Source organism: Poecilia latipinna, unplaced genomic scaffold (assembly GCF_001443285.1).
Source record: "Poecilia latipinna isolate Pla-1442-1.1 unplaced genomic scaffold, P_latipinna-1.0 Scaffold104, whole genome shotgun sequence".
NCBI classification, from domain to species: Eukaryota; Metazoa; Chordata; class Actinopteri; order Cyprinodontiformes; family Poeciliidae; genus Poecilia; species Poecilia latipinna.
In genome coordinates, this window is record NW_015112720.1 from 218451 (window position 1) to 241048 (window position 22598).

At 38.9% G+C, this 22598-nt stretch overlaps 3 protein-coding genes across 5 annotated transcripts; 1 reads left to right on the forward strand and 2 right to left on the reverse strand.

The window, feature by feature from the left end:
- Positions 1-4373: 4373 nt before the first annotated feature.
- Positions 4374-12702, reverse strand: mvk (mevalonate kinase). Its single transcript, XM_015027598.1, has 10 exons — positions 12374-12702; positions 11736-11883; positions 11305-11449; positions 9546-9701; positions 8997-9100; positions 8792-8837; positions 8552-8642; positions 8013-8132; positions 7655-7808; positions 4374-5026 (listed from the first exon to the last, which is right to left on the reverse strand). Exons 1-10 carry the CDS (start codon positions 12449-12451, stop codon positions 4875-4877), a joined length of 1194 nt encoding a protein of 397 aa, XP_014883084.1. The 5' UTR covers positions 12452-12702; the 3' UTR covers positions 4374-4874.
- Positions 12703-12840: 138 nt separating this feature from the next.
- Positions 12841-16299, forward strand: mmab (metabolism of cobalamin associated B). Of its 2 annotated transcripts, XM_015027600.1 has the most exons (9): positions 12844-13045; positions 13227-13282; positions 13735-13828; positions 14447-14504; positions 14668-14740; positions 14818-14915; positions 14989-15053; positions 15858-15917; positions 16022-16299. In XM_015027600.1, exons 1-9 carry the CDS (start codon positions 12942-12944, stop codon positions 16104-16106), a joined length of 693 nt encoding a protein of 230 aa, XP_014883086.1. In that variant the 5' UTR covers positions 12844-12941; the 3' UTR covers positions 16107-16299. The 2 variants fall into 2 exon arrangements, with proteins under 2 accessions (XP_014883087.1, XP_014883086.1); XM_015027601.1 differs by lacking the exon at positions 14989-15053 and having other exon boundaries at positions 12841-13045; positions 15858-16105.
- A 90-nt stretch (positions 16300-16389) lies between these two features.
- Positions 16390-21908, reverse strand: aldh3b4 (aldehyde dehydrogenase 3 family, member B4). Of its 2 annotated transcripts, none has more exons than XM_015027597.1 (10): positions 21656-21908; positions 21069-21264; positions 19921-20031; positions 19568-19688; positions 19405-19490; positions 18180-18261; positions 17716-18105; positions 17462-17628; positions 16698-16797; positions 16390-16608 (listed from the first exon to the last, which is right to left on the reverse strand). In XM_015027597.1, the coding sequence occupies exons 1-10, from the start codon at positions 21706-21708 to the stop codon at positions 16409-16411; spliced, it is 1506 nt and encodes a 501-aa protein (XP_014883083.1). In that variant the 5' UTR covers positions 21709-21908; the 3' UTR covers positions 16390-16408. The 2 variants fall into 2 exon arrangements, with proteins under 2 accessions (XP_014883083.1, XP_014883082.1); XM_015027596.1 differs by lacking the exon at positions 21656-21908 and adding an exon at positions 21330-21636.
- Between the last annotated feature and the right edge of the window lie 690 nt (positions 21909-22598).

The following is a 22598-nucleotide window of genomic DNA, read 5'->3' on the forward strand; positions in this document are numbered from 1 at the left end:
GTTGGATATTGTGATTTTGAAAAAGAACCACTAATGTCCGGGGGGGGGTTGAGGTCGGGGGGGAGAGGGGGGGGGGGGGCGATAAATTGGCTGCAATCCCAGGGAAATTATGACGACCTATTTCAAATTCAAAGTGAGTTCATAGTATGAATGTTAGTTAAGCTGCTTCTCAAATTAATGCAAATCAAATTTCATTGAGGATGTTTTTGTTTTGCATTATAGACGCACATATGCTAAATATATTCCTGAGCTTCAGCTAAAAACCAGAACAAAACAAAAAACAAATCCTGTTTGGATTATTAGACTCATTTTTTTTTTTTTAATGTTAAGACAGAAACTGTGTCTCATGTAGGGTTGCTACTAAACAATGCTAAATTTACAATATTTTCAAGATTAAAAAATAGCTCAGAAATACTAAGCTATAATTTATGCAAAAATGCTAACTAAACACCACCTGTAACAATTTGTGGCATCTCTTGTAAAGATGCCTAAAAGATATGTAAAATAATTTATTTTATTGCAACAGCATAATTCTTTTTTACATCCACCATTATTGTGCGTTTCAACAAAATCCAAATGTTATGACCCCACAGAGAAATATTTGATCAAATACAAAATCCTTCTTCTACGGCCTGCTCGATCCCAGATGTGAGTCGAAGAGAAGAAAGTAAAAGAAAGGATCCAATACTCTGAATCTCTGTGATCTAGTAAGACTGTGCAGAGGAATGATCCCTTCTCTGTGTGCTCCAGTCTTAAGGAAAGTTACAGGAAAGTGCTTCTATTAATAAACGGAGAGGATTAGCAGTGGTGGCGATGGCAGTTGCAGCAATGAATTTCTGAGATTTGCTTTCCCACTAAATAGATGTACTCATGTCAAATGCTGGATTTCAGTAAGAAAAAGAGAGAGAGTTTATTCTACTGCAACAAAAGAACATTTTATACTTGAAGATTTACTAAACATCTCTAGCATTGTGGTCTCTTCTAGCCCAATAACCTGCACTTAAGTTTAAAGGTTTGTTCAGCCCAGCGTTCAGCAGCTCCCACTGACACCGAGACTGGCAGACTGTAGCATAGCCTTCATTCCTCTTTGTTTTATTTGAACAGAAAAAAAAAAAAAATCACACACCTGACTTTTAAAACTTAAGTTTTAATGTGTCTGAATAGCACCTGGAAGCCTTGTGAAAGGCACTGGCAGATCTCATGCTTTTACATTCGGGGGAAAGTCTGACACAAGGGATTTGCTCTTAAAACGGAGCACAGAGAGGATGAAGGGTGGTATAAAAATCAATGAGGCTTTTCAAAGGTAACATGAAAACCGAGCGCCTTAGTCTGCAATTAAAAAACATACTACTGCCGGTGCTGGAGAGATGACAGAGTGTGTTGCACATGCCCTCGACTCCGTGGGATCAATTCCGGGATCAATACTCAGACATGATACAATTCCATAATGGAAACAGGGACATGGAGAGGAGGTGTCGTGTGTTTTCAGATATTTACAATTGTGCAGCTCTGTCTGTTTCTGAGGGATAACAGAAACCCAGCTCTAGACATAACAGATCCTCCAGGTTGAAACCTCACTTTAAATGTTTTGGCTACGTTTAGGACTGCTAAAACAGGCTCCCGGTCCAGGAGAGGGGAGCGGGGGGTTGTGGACCCACAGAGTCTCACAAGATAAAGTTGAGACATGACAAGGATGGGAAAGATTAAATAAAGTTTTCAAATCAAAACTTTGATATTTTTTTTGTTATCTGATCGTCTGATGTGCTATGAAAGTTTGGCTTCAGCTTAAAAAAAAAAAAATCAAGCAGGAAATGATTAAATGACACATAAACATCCAGAGAAGACATTTGCTTAGCTCTGGTCAGTGTGGAAGTGGAGTTCAGCCCGTAAATGAGATCCCGCAAAAACCCCCAAGTTCTGGAGCCAAAACTGTTTGACTGGATGTGAAGTTGAGATCTGCTGTCTGTGGGGACAAACTTCATCTCATCCATTCATAGGAAAGGGTTTGGTTCAGTTCAGCACATATTTGTTTAGTCTGAAGATTATAACAGAGATGATAGCTACAAAAAAATTAACATTATGTAACTTCAAAGTGTAAAATGAGCTGCATTTTTAAACATTCACTGCATCAATCTCAAATATTTATTTTAAGTTGGGTCAACACAAGTTTATATAAGAATATCTAAACCAGCGAGTGCAATACTTGTGTTTTTTTGTTGTTTTTTTTAAATGGGATGAATTTTGTAATCCTAAAACCTCTAAACAGAAACTGAACATAAGAATGTTTAAAAGTTTTTTTTTTTTCTTTTATATTGTGAATTTTAATATTTTAAATTTACCTTCACAAAAGGGGCAGCTCATATCAAAATGCTAGAGGTTGCTTTGTTTGAGGAGTTTGGTGAAAATTCCTGTTTTATCAAAAGATACTCTTGGTTTGAATCTTGGGTGCAATGTTTTTGGGCAGCTTTAAGAATATTATTTTTAGCAGAGACCTCCCAATTGGCAGTAAATTTATTGCACACATTTATGAAGTGGTCAGGCTTTACCTGCACGGATGGATGTATGGGCAAATGGGTGCATAGATGAACTTATTGATGCAACATTTAGACAATGGAACAGGAAACTAAGACTTTAAAACACAACAATCCGTATTTATCATTGTCCACACCTGCAGAATGCTTCAACGAAATCCCAGACTTCTCTAAACTCCATACGAACCCCATAAAAATCATTTCTGACAGCATTCTCACATCCTGCTGTCTTATTCGGACCCCTGCCTCCGACGTGGGCCGCCAACCTCCTACTTAGCAAAAGGGCAAACAGCCCCAGGAGGATCATCCAGCTCATGATGACAGAGAGGAGCTTGTGATGTTGACTGTGCCTCTGTCACCGTGTTCCTACAGACGCTGATGGGGAGCGGTTGCCTAAACGTCCCCCGCCGAGGCCGTTTCCTCATCAGCCTCTGACACGCATACGGCATAAAAACACACAAAGCAGGCACTTTCCATAATAACGGAGACAAATGCTGATCTACGGGCGTGAATGGAGCTGTACACCGAAATCCCCATTAGCAAAACCACTGGACATCGGCTTCATGATATCTTGTCAGTCAGGTCTAATTCTGCATTCAGTCTTAATGGTTCCTGACAAGTCTCTCACCAGTTGACACGGGACCAGAGGGAATGTGCCACAGTGAGCACGACCACTCAGCAAATTCACATTTAGCATTTCATTCCTCCTGCTTGGACAAAATGAATTATTCATTGTCGTTTCGCTCGCACAGATTTATACAGACAAAACTCCCTCAAACACCCAAAATGTTAAATGATTTTTACATACCACCCTCCCAACCCCCCATCTTTTCTGCCCCACTACAAGGGCAGCTCACAGTTCCTACTGTATCTCTGGAAATCTGACATTCTTCCTCTTTATCCTTGACCCCCTTTCCTCACCCCCATGGTTATCTGAAATAATCCCAGGTCCTCCTTAGATTCTATTCATCAGAGCAGAAAGAAGCCGGCACTGACACTGATATATATAAAAAAAATACCATCTGTGCCTCACTTGGGCAAAAAGGACTGAAAGAAAATGAGAGAAAATAAAAAGAGGGGCTTCAAATAAAACTGGCTTTGTTGTGTCCCTCTTGTCCAGACCCCTCCCTAACACCCCCGTTTGCCCCGACCCTCAGCTATTCTTGCCTTCCCGCCCTCCTCAATGCCATTTCAATTGAGAAGCGCAGTGGTAATTAAATTCCAGCAGGGGTTAGGAGCAACTGTGCAGCACGCTGACAGGGGGGCTGCCCTGACATAAAGATGACACAATTCAAGAGGACAGAGAGGGCAGACGCAGAGAAAGGGTGGGTGAGTGTGACGGGGGTGTGTGTGTGTGGGGGGGGTGCAGGGGGGGAATGCGGGTGGGGTGACGAATGTCGTTTATTCACGTACACAGCCAGATTTGGACTTCTCAATCTTCATGACATTTGAAAGAACAAAAAAAAAAATGAAATGGATATTCACTCCCACGGTGACCTTTTCCCCAAATCGGGGGGTTATTCCAGACAGATCAGTCAGCTGCATCTTCGCTATTTGCAGCATATTTTGCAATGCTTAAAAGGATGAGCAATAAAGTGGCGGAGAATTTGGAAAAGCTGTTGTGTGTCTGTGTAACTCGGAGGGACGCCGTTTGTTGTTTATTCACAGCACAGTGATGCTAATCCAGATCCTCCAGAGAGGCCGCACACGCCTGCTGTCCTCCTTTCTGCAACCTTCATTAGCAAAACAACACAACCTGTTAGTCTTTAACTTGATAAATAAAACCACAAAATGATTTAGAGGCTGAAGATTTTCACTTTAAACATCACTTTAGACATCAATTTGTTTTTTTTTTTATATTCAATCTGGCATGCATCAATTTCCAGAACAAATCCTTCATTTGAATTTACAAACTTGTTTTTTTTGTAACTGATGTGTCCTGAACAAAAAAAAAAATCACTCACACAGCTTTATTACATTCACTAAAGAAGTTGTTGACCCTGTTAAAATTATAGAAGTGAGGATTTAATGTTATTAAACTAATCCATTAAAGTATTAGTTTTATCCTGATTCATTAAAACAATATGTGCCACTCTGCTGCCATCTAGAGTACAGATACACCATTGCATGTAATAATTATGCTCCAATGTGCAAAAAGGCCCAGTTGATTAGTGTCAAATACACTAAAAAAAATAAGTTCAGTCAAAAAAAATCAATTGGAAACATTATTTTTTCCATTCTCCCAGTTCCCATTATTTGTTAAGTATATCAAAGGTTTTGAGACATCAACTAGAAGTCCCACAGTGTAAGAATCAGTCCTTTTGGCTTAGCCACCAGTAGGCCTCAGTACCGGTTTAAAACCTCCATAATTTCCTCTTTAACAGAGGAAGGGAAGTGCTGCTGCACACCTGGTCCACCAATACTTGTTTCCCAGCAGTCATAGCCACAGTCCCTCAGGTCCTTCATCGTCCCCTGAAGAGTCGTTGAATCAGTTTCTGCAAATAGAACCAACAATAATGTCAACAGACAAGAAAGGTCAGGCTAAGATGGTTCCATGAAAGCTTCAAATGTTTCTTAGAGAAGATTAATGAATAAACAGCATCATGAAGACCAAAGAGCACAGCAGACAAATTATGGAGAAAGCAGTGGAGACATTTCAAACATGGATCTTCTTGTAAAACAATATCTTAAGTTTTACAGAGCAACTCTCGATCCAACATCCAAAGATGTAAAGAGTATGGGCGAGAACAGGGTTGGGTTATGAAACAATATCCTGAGCGTCAAATATGTCACAGACCTCTGCTCAAATAAAAATCCGAAAGAGTGCGGCACAAAGGGAATGTTTAGTCGAGAAAGGAAAGAAGTAATTCAATTTTTAAAAAGTTGAATAAGTAATCACAAAAGAAAACTCTTGTCAGTTCTAGTGGTTTTAACATCACTGATCTGATTGTTGTTGGGTTTTTTTTTATCACATTTTAAAATGATTTAATTCTTACAAAGTGTGTAGAATGCTAATTTATATTGAACACAAATGAAGCCAAAATGGAAAAAGCTTGCAACAAACTCAAAAAACCATTGATAGTTGTAAAACACCTCACATCCTTTTTCTTTCCATAACAGTCTATCCTCAGGGTGCAGGCGCAGCTCCTACAGACGGAGATAAAATAACTTCTTCTAAGGGCTTTATTATAATGAGCTTTAGAGCAGACAGATGTAAAAGTGTTTAAAATAGCTGCAATTCAAAAACAAAAGCATGAGAAGAAAAAAGTATTTGGAAATCTATTTAGGAGATTGAGAACCTATTAAAATTCAGTAAGCTGCAGGCATAAACAGACTGAACACAGCATTTCTGATTGGTTCAGTGCATGAGCACATATATGTATATGTGCTTTCTATAATTCCTCTCATCATGCATTGTCCTTACAATCCCTACATCTGAGAAAAGGTGGAGAGTGTCTGTGGAAAACAGAACATTTAGTGTCACAGAGAGTTTTCCGTAACTAAAAACTGTTCAACTGAAATTATTAGACAAGTATTTGTAAAGCGAGATGGGCAGAATGGGTTACTATGAACAAGACAAAAAAAAAAAAAAAAACACTCAATATGATTGGCAAAGCTTGCCTTAGAAACACAGAGTATGGAGATAAAAAGTAATTTTCTTCTGGATGGCTGTTTTGAAAAGACAGATTGATTCATTCCATTTTTGCACTGGAATGAATCAATAAAAATTTGGGCTCATCTTGCAGCCAAAGACAGAAGGAATGTTTAGTTGGAAAATGAAAGCAGGAATTCAATTAAATAAATAAAGGAAATTCAGGGGAAAAAAATAATGCAACTTTTAAAATTACAAGCATACCTTAAAATCTACAAAGGACAATATCAAGAGGCATGACATGAATGTTCTGCCGTAGACCCCTCCATTACCTTGAAAATGTTTTTTCTCTGACTGATCTTCTGACGATCAGTGCAGATAAGAAGGCCAAAAGAAATATTAAGAACTAAAAGCAACAACTAAAACACTCTTTTCTCTTGAATTATTTTTCTACCTCAAAATGTCACATTTTTAAGCCAGTCTCAACCATTTCACTGGCTGTCGAAGCAAACCGAGAATTTTACACACTTTTCTATGACATAGCAGCTTTTTAAGCATATCCTCAAAACTGAACATGTACCTTCGTTCTTAGATGACCACAAAACCGCCTGCAAATTTTCCTTAAAATAATGTAATGTTTTCTGGACAGAAAAGATTTGGAATATATCAAACAGATGAGAGACTATTTATAGACAACACAGGAAAAAAAAAAAATGGTGTGAGCACTTTTGTGGGAAAAGTTGGCGAGTTCAGTCTCACCCACTTATTACTCAAAATTTGAGACAATTGAGCATTAGAGTCTGTGAGAAAGAGCACCCCAAATAACCCAGACAGCTGGAGCAGTCAGTCAGTTTTTCAGGTAAGAAAAGGTTTTCTTTCACTGTACTTTCTATTCTCTTTGTCAGATTTCTCCAGATGGCATGATTGAATAAATAAATATTCCATCATTAAACCCAAAATCTGGGATGGACTCAGAGCTGAAAGATAATTAACTGGGTGAGCCTTCAGAGTGGTTTTCTTTATTGGATTTTTGTCCCACACATTTGTTCACCACTGTGACAGATTACAGACAAAATGAGTCTCCTTTGAGGAGCTTTTAAATCAATGGGGAGGTTTCCGGTCTGTTAAGTCTCCAGGCTCCCGTCTCTAAATCAACATTTCTTCTGACTTTTCTTCATAGGATAAAAATCTCCACTTTATGAATTCAAATTCAAGCTGGAGACTTGTTTGGCACTGATGTCACTGTTGATTCGACATAGTAATGTCATCATTCTTTAGTTATTTTCAGTTTTGTTATTGGCTGCCTTTTTTTCGTCCACCTTTATTTATTTTATTTTATTTAAATATTCCCTAATTTCAGACATAGAAATTAATTAAACTATAAGTGCAAACACAGCTGAAAAAGATAAGTAGTAAATTTCATGATATATGCTTGTTAAAATGAGCACAGACGTAGCAAGGTATTAGATAGTTAACCATTTAAATTCTGCACGTTTACAACAGCAAATAAAGAACCATTATTGTGCAGCACCTGGTCTCAGGAGTGTGATGCCACAGCCTCCTCCACCTGCTCCTGTAAGCTTGCTGTGAAGCCCTCTAGCTGCTGTAACCTGGCACACCGTGTCTAAAGAAGGATGCCCTACACCAATCACATTCAGATGATGCTGGTTGATGTCAATTAGCTCCTATAAAATAAAAAAATAATTTAAAAAGCAGTAAAGATACAGGTCATGAGAGATAAACAACAGTATGTTGATGTGAATATTTGCACTGGGGTTCCATTGTTTTCACCTTTTATTTTATTCATCAAATAAAATTAAATTGTACTTCTGACTGCACGTTTTTCAATATCTATATTTTATTTAAATTACAAAAAAAACAAAGTGTACCTCTAAGATGTTATAGTGGTCTCCTGTGATGGGCTCACAAGTCATCTCTGTTAGGACTTTCTCACAGGTGCAGGAAATGGCATCGACCGAATCCAGCACAGGGATCATGATGGAAGGAAGCTGCAGGAGGTCAAAACAAAAACAGGCCAACAACAAAGGCAGATTAACATCTCCCGTACATCTTTTGCACGGGGTTTGTGAAAAAGTAATGTTTTTATGCGTTTAAATTTAGAACTGCACAGCAGATTTCAGTGGACATACTGCACATGGGCAGCACATTTGGCAGGTCTGACTCCGACTGTGTCCAATATTGGCACAACACCATACAAGCCCAATCTCTGTCCAGGGTGGAAAGCTGCACACCTGCTGGTGTCGCCAAGGCAACGGCACACAGGGGTGCTGGCTGAGAGTTTAATTTTAATGTTTTATGGAGGCACTCAACCCCATGCCCTGGAGTATCGGCCACGAAAAAGCACTGCCTATTATATTAATTATAGTGTCGGCAAGTAACACACGGGGGAGGGAAAACCATTTAGTACCTTGTTAATTTTGTCCTTCACCCTGGCAACAAGTACCTTGGTGCTCCGTGGTACTTTGGTGTTAGTGAGGAGGATTCTCAGCAACGGCACCCTGACAGCAACAAAAATTAGAGAGTTCAGTCACCTGATAATCAGAGGATGATTTTCCAGAGGAAGTTTGATTTTTGTTACTAAAAATATAGAGCATATCTTCCTAAATCGACTTATTAACCAAAACATTCATAAGTACTCCAACAGTACCTGCTCAGTGGTATTATCTTTCCAGCTAAAAATCTCAGCATACCACCTATGTGTAGAAAAAACATTTAAAAGATTATTTTAAATGGCGATATTGTAAACTGTTGATAAAATAATAATAGTATAACTACTGGTATTAAAGGGGGAGGAAAAGGAGGGAGTACAACTTCATGCGCCATATGTTATGTTAAACACTTTTCTATCTCACCCCATGTTCCTACAGCATTGTCTACTCCTGAGGGATTTCCGTGGATGATCTTCTCTCCTTGGAAAGCCCAACTGTTGATGAGCTCCAGATCCTCCTGACACCATCTGCAGTCAGTTTACAACAACACAGGGTGCTGCTAAATGAGCAATCACAGAGACAGGTACGCAGTTGTGTGTTAAATTGAATAATTATAGAGGCACTGTTCGGAAGTACTAAGTTTCCCCTAGCGCTCGCACGTGTTTTAAATAATCAAACGACAGTTAATTTCAGATTGAAGCTGCAGTACGCAACTTTTTTATGTATTAAAATTATCATTATGTCATGACAGTATATGAGACAGATAACCTGTAAAAAAAAAAAATAATAATAATAATAATAATAATAAAATTAAGCCAACAATACAAAACTCTTTTCTATCAAATTGCATCAAGCTATTCACTCTGGTCATTTAGAAGTTTTTAGACCAAACCTCAGAGACTAATTGCTCTGTTGATGCAAATTACTGCTGAAGTCAAAATCCCAGCTCATACAATGAAACCTTGATCTTACCTGCCAGTCTGCTCCCACTCTTTGAGGGGAGTGGGAATGTTTCCAGTTGCACAGAGGAAAGCTGCAGCTAAACACACGGAATAAGCAGCACTTGAGCCCAGTCCTGCTCCGGTCGGCAGCTCTGACCACACAGACACCGTCAGACTGGGCATATCTCTGAAAACATAATCATAAAACAATGAGTTGGTGTTTAATTAAACTACATACAAATAAAGCTAAGACAAACAGCAACTATGTTTGTTGTTTTGTTTTAATTTGCTAGTACATCACACACAAACTCAGCTACAGCACTGGCTTTATTTTTATTATAGACCAATAATGCAGTCTCACATAGACTACTTCATACAGCAGAAACAAACTTGACATTTCTGTCTATGTCATTTCAGAGTGGTTGCTTTCAGGCAGACAGAAAAATACTCTAAACTAATTGTCCGGTTCTGCTCTCAAGAGGGAAAACCCATCCAGACTTGTTAAAAGGGTGCAGAGTGGCCCAGTGCCTGACTCTCATTAGTGGCCATCCTGTCAGAAATCCTTCACCTCGCTCTGACACAGCAGCACTGTGTCAGCGCCGATTAAACCCTCCAACAACCTGCAGCTCTAATGTGCCTGAGAATCTTCCCAGCAGCTCGGGCTGCAGAGGTCACCGATCTGTCTCTCTTTACGTGTGTTTTAATTCATCCAATCAACCTATCCATGTCAACAAAGAAATAAAGGACCACATTAAGGTTGTTAACAAAGAAGGAAAAACTCCAGGCCTGAACGAGTGCAATAAACCTCAAGGCGTGTACTCATCACTTTCTTATACATTCATAGCATTTAGCAACATGAGCACAAGACCATATTCATTTACATAGACCATTACACTCCATCAGGTATCCTGTCACCCCTTTAAATCACTGAGTTCAGGTATTGCATTAACTCTCATGGATGCAGACGTATAAAATCCAGCATATAGGCTTGCAGAATGTTTCTAGAAGAAAGAATGGGTTGCTCTAAAGAGCTCAGAGGACTGTAGTCTGGTGCTTTAGTAAGATGCAATAAGTAGAGTCATGAAATTTTCTCTCTACCTACCTAACATTCCACAGTCAGCTGATTGTGGTACTATAACAGGGAAACTCAGATATGTACATTATAGAGCGGGAAATTATCAACCTTCTGCAAAGTCGGGCCTCCAAAGTTCATATGGTCTTCAGATTAGCCCAAAAACAACATGTACAGACCTTGATGATGGGGGGGGGTTTGACATGGATTTAAAATTGTATTGCAACATTTTGTGGTACTACTGTGATATCAATAAAATCTATTTATTAATTCTATTTTAAGTAATTGTTTTAATATTATTGTTGTCAGATTGTACCACCTCTGTCAGAAAACTCTCCACCCGCTAGACATTTTAGATAAGGGCCTTCATCACTCCCCTAATCATATGAAAAAAAATAACACACGTAGGACAAATATGGAGCAGAGTGAACATTTCCTTAATAAAATGTTTCTAAAATATACTTTGCAAACAGACACAGTTGGTAGTTGGCAACATCTGACATTTGCAAATAGCAAAAGCTTAACATTATCACATGTTTTGCCTGTGGAAAGACGGCATGAACATCTATAAGTCATCATTTCGTAGTGACTGGTGCTTTTATTACCATAGATGTCCATGAAATTCAGCAGACCTTAAAAATATGTGAGAAAAAAAAAATCTGATAGTTTTGATGAGTCTTGTTTCTATAAAATGTGAAGAACATTAGAAATATCTCACCCTGATCCAAAAAGTGACAGGTAGATGTAAAGGAAGGCCAAAATTGCTGAAGCGCTACTGTCTAAATTTCCATTGGTCACGCCAATAAATTCACGCAGTCTCTTCACCAGTTCAGCATCCAGACGTTGCATCTCTTCTTTTTTATCTGTTTGTAATATTTTAAAGAAACAGAAGCAATTTAATATGCAGGTGGACAAAACAGACACACATCATTTTCAGCAGTGTATCTATTCTTCAACAAGCTAACTTGTTAATGTGATGTTTTTGTGACCAAAGGGGGCCTCTTTAATTGTCTGTGAAAGAAAATATATCTGAATAGGCAATTCTGAATCTCTTGATGTGATCCGAGTACATAACTAAGCTAAAATCTAAAAGTAAAAATAGTCCATCGGTTTGAAAAAAATGTATCAGTGTGAAAAATCCTCTCTTACCACTTAAAAATGATGTCAGCTGTTTCAGTTCGGACAGCTCCCAGCAGACAAATGTGTCTATATTAGGTAGGTTAATGCAAACTTTGCCATCAGACCTCGCTTTCAACTGCAAATATGTTCTCAGGTTTAAACTTACTGCAAGAGCCACCTGCAACAACAAACATACAAGTCAGTTCACATTTCACAGTACTACAATACTAAAAATCAGGAGTGTAATTAGACCATTTTATATCCAACCCAGCCCTAGTGGTCAGGGTTGGTGGAAGCCCTCATCAGCTTTCCCTCTTGATATTTTAACTTTTAAGACTTTTCTGTTAGTTTTTCCAAAATCAAACAGAAAATTCATAATTCAACTGCATTAGGCTGAGTTGCATTTAACATTTTATGTCTGATTTTAATGCCTTATGAAACAACAGACTGAAAAACTACATATCATGTTGCAACAGTGTTTTAAAATATCCCAATACAAAATAAAGAGTCACAATTGCGACGTGATCAGAACTAGTATGATGTAAATCAAACCTTTTCCCACATAAATTAATATTACCAATAAAAATGCACGAACGTAAAAGCTTTCTAAATGTTATGCTTAGATGACAGCATCCTAGTTTGGTTTTAAATGTGTGTTAGTACCATACCTTTCCATGAACAACAGCATGTTCCCCGTGGAGGATCGCCTTTCCAGGAGCAGAAACCAGACAGTCTCTCACCTCCATCTTTCTGGCAGTTTCACAGCCTGAAATCTTCTCAAGTTCAACTTTTCACTTACAGTGTTACCACAGACAGGCTTAGCTGGCGTTAATCCGCTGAGGTAGCACAAACAAGGCGATAGTTTAAACCTACAAATATGTGGTTTAATTTCATGAATAACAGAATAAAGTTTGAAGAATTTAACAATGCATTTTTGTGACTAGGTCTAACGCTCTGAACACTGACAGTTATCAATGCAGCTAAAAACACAGTTTACACATAGCTACATGCATTATGTGGACAACCCTACGCTTCGCCTCAGGACCCAATCACCGCTTCAGTTGCCTCAACACGTTTCCTTCCGACCAATCAGTGTCCCTAAATCTGCCTACGACAGGATGAGTTGACCAATCGTGCGATGAAAACGAAACGCCTACAAACTACGGACGCGGCTGAGGGACAAAACTCTTCGTTACAAAACAGCGTTCAGTTTTAGCTGCTACTTCGTAGCTCGTTATGACATCGATTATTACCAGACATGCTCTCCTCCGCTGTTTTGTGCGGACAAGGAGGCTCATAAGCGAACATTGGACACCTAAACCGCTGTGTTCTGACAGAAGGTATTTCTTAGCACTGCTTGTGAGCTCACATGTTTACAGTGTTGTTTCTTCTGACTCCTGCCACTTACACCAGCACAACAAATAGCCCCTAAAACTATATTCTGAGTCATTATTGCATTCATATGATTTTATTCTTGCTCATAAACAATACCATCTTAATTATTTTTCTTTTCTCCTACAGTTATGCCACTGAAGAAGTCAAGTCACCTAAAATATACACCAAAACTGGAGATAAAGGTAAGTCAACTCAATTAAGAAGACATCTTAATGCTTTGGTTTCAACCATATTTGAAGTATAGACTGCAGAAATTTGTGTGATTTCTTTTATGTACATGTATGTTTGAAAGCCACATGATCTGCATATGTATTTGTGTCTTATAGGCAAAATAAAAGCATGTGAATGTTGTGACCCAGACTCTCCTTTCAGTTAAATTAGTGTATATGTTGGCATTATACATTGTTAAAAATGTGTCTAAAAAAAAAAACAATCGGGATGAGAGCTCAGCTGTTCAAATCTCAGTAATAAAGAATGTCAACACAATTTGAAAACAACAGATGCTTTCTATTATGTTTATAAAGACTACTATTTTGTGTTGGTCTATCAAAAGAATCTAACAAAAAATCCCAAACATTTATGGTTATTTTTTTTAAGGTAATAAGAAAAAACTGACTAGATTCCTGATTTGCAGGTTTCTCCAGCACATTCACTGGAGAAAGGAGGCCAAAGGAAGATCACATTTTCGAAGCTTTGGGAAATACAGATGAGTTGTCATCAGCTATAGGGTAAATTATGTATTATTGCACTATTAAATCATTGTATGCACATGGATATTTAAAGCACTTTTGTCAGACAGTAGAAAAACTGCATAAAATTATGTTATCAGAAAAGAAAAATAACCCTGCATGCAATGCAGAACTGCTTCGGAGCTCAATAAAAATGCAAATTCCAAAATAGAAAACAAATGAAACTTTAAGGGAAATAATGTTCCATGAAAATATTGCTGACAGGGTGAGAGGATACTAATGTAATGCTTTTAACATTTCAACGAAAGAATTGTGAATTGTTTTTATATTTAGAGTTACTACCAATATTTTAACATTTTTCTCTTTCAAGTGAGGTTCTACTAAACATGCAGAAAAAGAAGTATTAACTAAAACTATGTTGCTGCAATTTACAGGGGAAATGCGAAAGTCCTTAGTGGTGAAAATAAATCTCAGTTTCAGTGAACCTTAGTTTAAGTGGAGTTGGTGACATGCTGTGATTGCTGAAAAATATCAAATACAAGATGTACTTTTGCAGCTGTGGACAAGAATTAAAAAATGCAAAATTAAAATATAAATCAGTGCATTTGCTGAAAATATTTAAGTATGTCTGACTCACTTTTGTATCCGACTTTACAGTTTGGCACGAGAGTTTTGTCTTGACAAAGGTCACACGTTCACAGATCAGCTGGATAAGGTTTGATTTTCACGTCAAATTTATTTAATGTGCTGAAACTGGCCTGCACTCTACTCTTCTGACAGACCGAAGGCAGAGCACAGGTTAGTTTCAGCACAAAACGTTCATTAGATTTAAAGAGCAAGTAATCAACATGCATTAAAGACATGTTATTTTATTGCAGATCCAGTGTATTTTACAAGATGTGGGCTCCAATATTGCTACTCCTCGATCATCTGCAAGAGAAATCCACAGAAGTATGCAAATACAGGCTGGTGTGATCTCGTTATTTTTCATCACCGATGTAATTTTTTTTTTTTTTTTGTTTTACCAGAGAGAACAAAGTTCAGTCCTCAGCCAATCACTGATCTGGAAACATGGATCGATCATTTTACAGAGGAACTCCCACCGCTGACCAACTTCATTTTACCTGTAAGCATCTTTTCTTCTGTAGATACTGAATGTTCCTATGAATGATTAGGTTATTCATATTTGTATTTTACAGTCTGGGGGGAAGAGCAGCGCAGCTTTGCACTTAGCTCGGACAGTCTGTCGGAGAGCGGAGCGCAGGTCAGTTTCACCACACACAGTTGTGATCAAAAAATAATAATCAGTTCAATGTTGCTTAACCAGATCCATCATTGCGTTTGGCATGATTTATATCTGTACATAGCAAATTAAGTACTAGGTCTAGAAAACCACCAGATCATGACATGCATGCTTCTGATTCCATGTTACAAAATATGTCATGTTAAAACAAAGGAAATGCTTTTGAAATGGTTATTTTAATATAATGATAACCTCAAATCTACCAGTAAGAGAGCAGCATCTTAGTTCCAGACCAACAGGATTGCTAAGGGGTTACAACCACATTCCTCATTTCTTAAAATCAATGGTTGTGCAATTAATTAATTAATGAGGAAACCTATATTTTCAAACTTTATCAGTTTTATCAGCAAATGTGAGAAAAAAAACAAACTGAATATAAATTGTTCCTCACCCTCTGAGTCGTGTTTGATAAATCTTTATTTTAGAATAGCGTTCCCAATGCATTCACTTGTGTATTTTGCGTTTTACAAGCTGTTTAAACCCAACTGTTTGTGGTTTAAGTGTTGCTTTGCAGCCGAGGTCCTCCAGGACCCATGTCCTGCATATTTCAGATGTTTCTCTGCTCCACCACAGCTAATTTAAATGTCTTGATTCCTCAGCAGGTCGCTAAGCTCTGTAGGAGCGTTCCAAAAACCTATTTATTCAATTCAGGTGTGCTGAACCAGGCTAACATCTAAAACATGCAGGGCACAGAGATTTAGACGATATGTTATTCTTATTTCACTGCTACTGTGTTTTCTGACAGCTCTGTGTTTTTCTGCACAGTGTTGCTCCAATTGTGCGTTCAGGGGAGGCAGATCCAGATGTTGCAAAATTCCTCAACAGGTCAATATTTAAAGTATCTGCTTTAAAAAACGCGTACCTTTCTTTCAGATTAAACATCTGATGAAAGTCCAAACATTATTATTATTTTTTTTTTTTGCATTCAGGTTGAGCGACTACCTGTTCACAGTTGCCAGATACGCAGCCATGAAGGAAGCCAAAGAGGAGAAGATCTACAGGAGACCTGAATGAACACGCCTGTTAAATAGAGTCTGCATTTGTTTCTACAGTGATGGATTCCAGTTGTGTTTTCAGTTCAGTGCATTCTTTCTTAAATATCACACACAAGACAAAATAAACCAGCTAAGCAGTACATGTACATCAAAAGTTTGAATTTTACACAGTATGCTCAGCAATTCATCAAATAAACATAAAATAATTTAAATTAACCTTTTGATTCCACATTGGTTATATTCTCAGTCTGATTAGAATTAGTTTTGATATTTCCCATTATAGTTTCTCCTCTTGCAGGTTAATGAGAGCATTTGAGACAGTCACATGATCTGGCACCAGCCCTGGCTCTTCTGGGACAGCGTGCAAGCCCATGTCATTAGAGATAGATTGCGGTCTTCATAGGGTGGGTAGCGCAGATACGTGACGCATTCGAACCGCGTCCCTCTAAGCAAGCACGCTTTTCTGTGTGAGAACGTATCGAAGCTGTAGCGACCATGGAAGGACCCCATTCCACAGGCGCCTTCAAGAAAATGTTTCATTGAATCGTTAAGGCACTGTTACTTTTTCTTCTTTTTTTTTATGTCATTGTATGTGACATGACACACTCACCCACTCCACCAAATGGCAAAGCCACCATCAGGCTCTGAAAGATGCAGTCGTTAGAGCAGAAGCTTCCGCTGGAGGTCTCACTCATGAGTCTGGAAATGACCTGCGGTACGAAGAAGGTCAACGCATGATCACAATTTACTCTGAGAAACTGAAGAAGTAGTTAGCCTAGTTAATGTCAGGCCTTTCCACGTTTATCACCAGCCTGTTTAGTTAATTACAAAACTTGTTTTAATGATCGCTGTCCTGTTGGCATTGCCTAGCAATATTTAAGAATCGCTCACTGCTGAATCACGAGTGTCACTATTTAAAGAGAAATGCCTCAAGTAGGCAGGAAAAAAAAACTTCCTCCAAAGTTACAAACTTCAAGCCTGACTGAAAATTGCCTTGTCAACACGGCCGAGCAGAATGCTGCCTGGAGAAATATTTTACGGTTAGATACGGCAGAGAAGTTACGAGAAGTATGTCTGAATTAGTCAGTGAGAGGCTTTCAGGCCTTTATAGCTCAAATTGTATTGCCATTTTGCTGCCAGTGTGTCATAAGAATAGAAGACGACCTTACAGTTCATCAAAATTATCTCAAATAAATCTAGAAAGCAGCTATTTGGATCAGTTGGATATTTCTTTAGGACATTTATTTCAAATATCAAAACCAGACTTGGAAATAGTAAAGCAGGAACAAAGGAAAAGTAAATATAAAATGTACGTGTGCGACAGCTGTATGTAAACTTTTGACCAGCACTGCATCTCCACTTGTTGTGATGTACCTTATTGTTGGTGGAGTATGCATAAACACAGAGGGGCTTCTCTTGCTTATTAATAAAAGCAATGGCTTCATCCACGTCATTTACAGTGAGTATTGGGAGAACCGGGCCGAAGACCTCCTGTTGCATGATGGGGTCCGATTCTGCCACTTCTACCAGAACTGTTGGGGCTTCAAATGCAAGCAAAGAGCCTCATCGCATTGTGCATACATACGTAGGAAGTGTTTTATAAAAGGTCAAGGATGCAGCTTCCCTACCAATGTACTTCTCTCCCTCTGTCACCTGCCCACCAGCAACCACCTTCCCAGATCTCCACAGCAGCTCTCGTGTACGGTTGAAGATCTCCAGGTTGACCATGCGACCAAAGCTGCGGGATTCTCTTGGGTCGGGGCCGTAGAACTGCATCAGGCAGCATTTCAGGGCCTGCACCAGCCGCGCCTTGACATCCGTGTGGCAGAGGATGTAGCTGGGGGCCATGATGCTCTGACCCGCGTTGTGAAAACGCGCCCATGCAATTCGCTGCACGGTGGTGGTGATGTCACAGTGCTGGTCCACGTAGCACGGGTTCTTTCCTCCCAGGATCAGGGTGACGGGAGTGAGAGTACGGGCTGCGGCCACGGCAATCCTGCTTCCATCCTCTCTGTTTCCTGAAGAAGAGCGGCAGCCACGTTAAAACGCACTTCAAACCATCAAACACATTCAAATGTGAGGATGTGGTTACCTGTAAAGAAAACATGGTCAAATTTAAGCTCCACGGTCTCAGACAAGTCACTGATGCCTGCAAGAATCACATGGAAGCATTCCTTGAGGAAAACAAAAATTTCGTATAAGAGCATTTCATGCATATGTCATCCTTTCTGAAGGTTAAGCAAATTAAAGATAAATTATTATTAAAATATTGCTTAGAATATATATCATATTACATAATGTGTCTCTTTTAATGGTTATATTTTATACAAGACAACAGAAATGGAGGTGAATTTTGTTCTAACGACTCTCAACTTATTTTCGTATTACCTGACTAAATAAAATGATGTGCTCTTAATTTAACAATAGTGGAGAAAAGATAACTGACTCTGATGAAGACACAGATGATGTCAAAACATTTGTCTCCATGACGTTTGGAGAGTAAAGATAAAAACTGATAAGTAAGTATGTTGTCCTTTAGTTGATTTAACATTGTTTGTTGGGAGATGATTACCATAACATTATAGTTTATTGCTTTTACTCAACTCGAATATAAATTAAACTTATATTAAAAAAACATTTCCTTTCCTTCACCTTAAGAAAGAATGTCGCATTTATTGTGGGCCTTTAATGATGCATTTGAAATTTGCAAAATTTTTGCCAAACAACTTCAATTAACTTAAAAACAGAATTACATGCACAAGTTTAAATTTGCAGATGGAAAATCATCAGCACTGTATGTATAAGAAATAAATCTATTTGCTTTAGAGAAAAAAAAATCATCGGACACAATATAAAAACAATACAGTTTTTAAAAAAGGGGGAAAAAAGCAGTGTGTTTTTGTCCACTGAGCCTCTCTATCAAATATCCCACCAGTTTTCGTGACCACAGTGTCTTTAAATTGTATTTCTCTCTTTGGTTATCTTCCAGCACCTCAGATTACCAAGAATTTTGAAAGCTCAAAAAAGTAAAGCGGTGAAATGACTCCCCTTGGAAACTCCAGTAATAATTTAAGTCGTTAAATCATAAATAAATTAATAGAGAGTGGCTTATCGCGTACTTAACACTTAAATTCAATTTGGCTCAGGGATTACAGCTCATAAGGTTCTTTGACCTCAGCAAATGCTCCACAAACTTTTCCCATCCACTTTCCAGCATATTGCATCATCAGCAGGCACTTTTTGGCGAGGCAAAGTCACATTGTGTAACTTCCTGAAAGACCTTTGGAGCAGTCAGTCCTCTCTGCTCGCTTACTTACATTATCCAAGTAGAAAGGAATAAGACGATGCAGAAGCTCTGCTGTGTGCACGGTGTACTCAGAGGGGCTGATGAGGGCACAGTCTCCTACAGGAATGAGATTCCTACGTGAACGTCAGATTCTCTGCAGGATTGTGAGGTTACAAGACGGCGCCGCTGCTCACCAGCTGCAATGGCTCCAACCAGAGGCACCAAGCACATCTGGACAGGACTGCACCAGGTCCCCATGATGAACACCACACCCAGGGGCTCACTGATCACCAAACACTCGTCCAAGCTGGTGGACTGCACAAACAACTTCAAAGTTAGGCTACAGGCTGAGCAAACGAGCAGAGGAGAGAAAAAAAAAAAAGAAAGATTTGACCTTCACTGAATACTTAAAAGGTCGGTGCAACTTAGCTTTAATCTGCTTTAGTGGACTCTGTACAATGGATTCCTTTGTGGCAGTCAGACTGGAATGTTTTCAGGTTGTGTAAGTTTTGAATAATCCCATGTTTTGGAGAAGTGGGTTTCCCACCAGATTCTTTTCCACGGACTGAGGTTCCATCCACTTCTTCAGGTTGCTGATTGCGTGAAGCGCCTCGTTCTTGACCATGATCAGTTCAAACACGACCGTTTCAAACCGCGGCTGGTTGAAACGAAAAGGAAACGGACGATAAATGCAAGAAGAAAGTCAATATTTGCAGGTACATCTCAGATTAAAATATGAGTGACCTAGTTGATTTCATTAATTCAGTTTAAAAGATGAAACTCACACAGTTTTATTAAATGCTTAGTGATATTTAATTTCAAACATGAACTTCAGTTCATTTTTGTAAAATACGGCTGAAGTACTGAATCCAGACTTAGCCATCCTTTAAGTGGGCTTTTCTTTACAATCATCTCTATAGGCTGCAGTTATTTCTCTTGCTTGTGCTTTAAGCAAACACACACACACACACACACACACACACACACACACACACACACACACACACACACACACACACACAAGACGTTCAACTCCCTGTCAGCTTCTTTAGCAACGCGCTTAACTGTCAGGAGTGGTTAAAAATAAAATGTAATTACAAGTTCATTGAAAGGTTTAATGGAATACAGTTCATCAGGACTACAGGCACACAGTTTCCTTTGGTTGCTATCAGAACGTTTTAGATACAAGGCAGCCATATTGGATTTACATGTCGGGTTTGGTGAGAAAGTTTTGACTTTCCAATTCAGAGTCTCAACTCCTTGGGACACTTGGATTATTTTTCAAACTTGAAAAATTAATCTTCTAAGTAAAAACAGAACACACTACTATAACTTCTTTCGTCAATCAAGTATTACATGGATAAGAAACCATTTTTCTTTGTCTCTAGTTCTGTCTGTCAGCACATTATTATTAACCAAGAAAGTAGTTCTTATTAAAGTCTTATGCCATAACATACAATTTTCGATTAAAAATTTGCTTTGTAAATGGACTTATGTATAATTTTTATTTTCCTTGAAACTAAAACTTGGGATGTTCATTACCTGTAAATCCTAATAATCAAATTTAACTGCATATGTTTTTTTTTTAAATTGGTGAAATAAATAACCCATTCAGTGACGTTCTAATTTGTTGTCATGCAGCAGTGAACCAGTGCCTGTTCTCACTGAGAGTTGGAAAGATGACAAGTGATGTACCTTATGAAGGTCCCTTCCAAGAGCATCCACAAAGTCACACTCATGCTCTTCCAGCATCCGCACCACAGCCTCCAGCTGGGCCAGTCTGAAACCTTCCTTCAGGGTCCGTCCAGCCTGAAAGGCGATTCTTGCCCTCCTCAGCAGATCCACGCACTCCAGAGAGTATGTCCTCAAGCAGGGTTCTCCCAGCCTCGTCCTGGAACAACAAACTGTTAACATTCCCAGGAATACTTCTAATCCACATCACGTTACACTCTGTACCTTCTGCATGTCAAACGACCATTCCTCTGACAAACGTAGCACGCCCTGATTTTTCCACTCATGTTCACTCGGGTCAAATAAATCACCAGTGCTGGTGTCTTTAAATGGGCCAGTTTGACGTTAAGCCTGGGCACCCGCTCAGGAGAAACCCCCACAGGCAGGGAGGATAGTAGGAAATCCTAACAACTCCAGCCAATCAGGTGATGCGCATAAAACTGACAGTGCTGCCGACCAACATCGGGCCACAGGTCATATTTAAACTTCCTATCCATTTCCAAGAAATAACAATAAAAACAAATAATAAATGCAAAATCAAACAGCTTTACCTGCGTAGGGCTTTGAACCATCGGGTCGGGGATGGACTAGGCGGGCCGCTCATTATTTTACAGGTTCACGGTGAGACAGAAATCTAGTAGATGGATGGAAAATCTTCACAGGGAGCCTCTGTGGTGTGCAACGACCAAGCCACTGAGCTTAGGGGAGAAGGTTTGACTCATGCGTGCGCATTCACACCATAATCCTCCGTGTGTGGCATTTAGAAAAACCCAGAAAAGGCAAACCAGGACTCAACCTTCAGCCTCCCAGCCCGTCAGCCACCCACGGTGGGCCGTAGTGGCTCAGACGGGTGCTTTTAATCAATCATTTATTTAAGCTGAAGACAAGAAATCACTGAGAGCGTGTGCAGGATTTAAATGGTTTATATAATACTTGATTCAACAATACAGGATTAAAAAAGTATTTTACATGTAGACAAGTCTGTCAAAACAACAAAGAAAAACACTCAATACTATTGTGCAGCCAGCTCTGAAGACATGAAGATTATACATTGTGACAGGAGGGGTGGAAAGGGTTTTAGCTTCCTGTTTGTTACTTCTCAGTCTAAAAGAGTGAATGACTGCTCAAAGCCAACGTCAGCGGACCTCTGAAACAACCGATCCTTCTCTTGACATCATGTAGAAAAACACACAAGGGGAGCTCCAGAAGAGACAAACAAGCATGTGAGGCACCATTCATCACATCCTCACTGTAGTGTATCGATTAATTAGGAGCAATTCCTGTTCTTATAAAGACTAATAAAAAAAGGCTTTGAAACGATGTTTGATCCTCCACTAGTTTTTCTGTTTAATTTTTAAAAAAAGATCTAGTTAGTAGAAAGGATACAAGTTTATTATTGTGCCAGAGAGAAGTTTACTCACTCACTATAGGCATAAATACCATATTCACCTGGGGTTTTAACAAGATGCATCTGAACTGTTGTTTTTTGTTTTG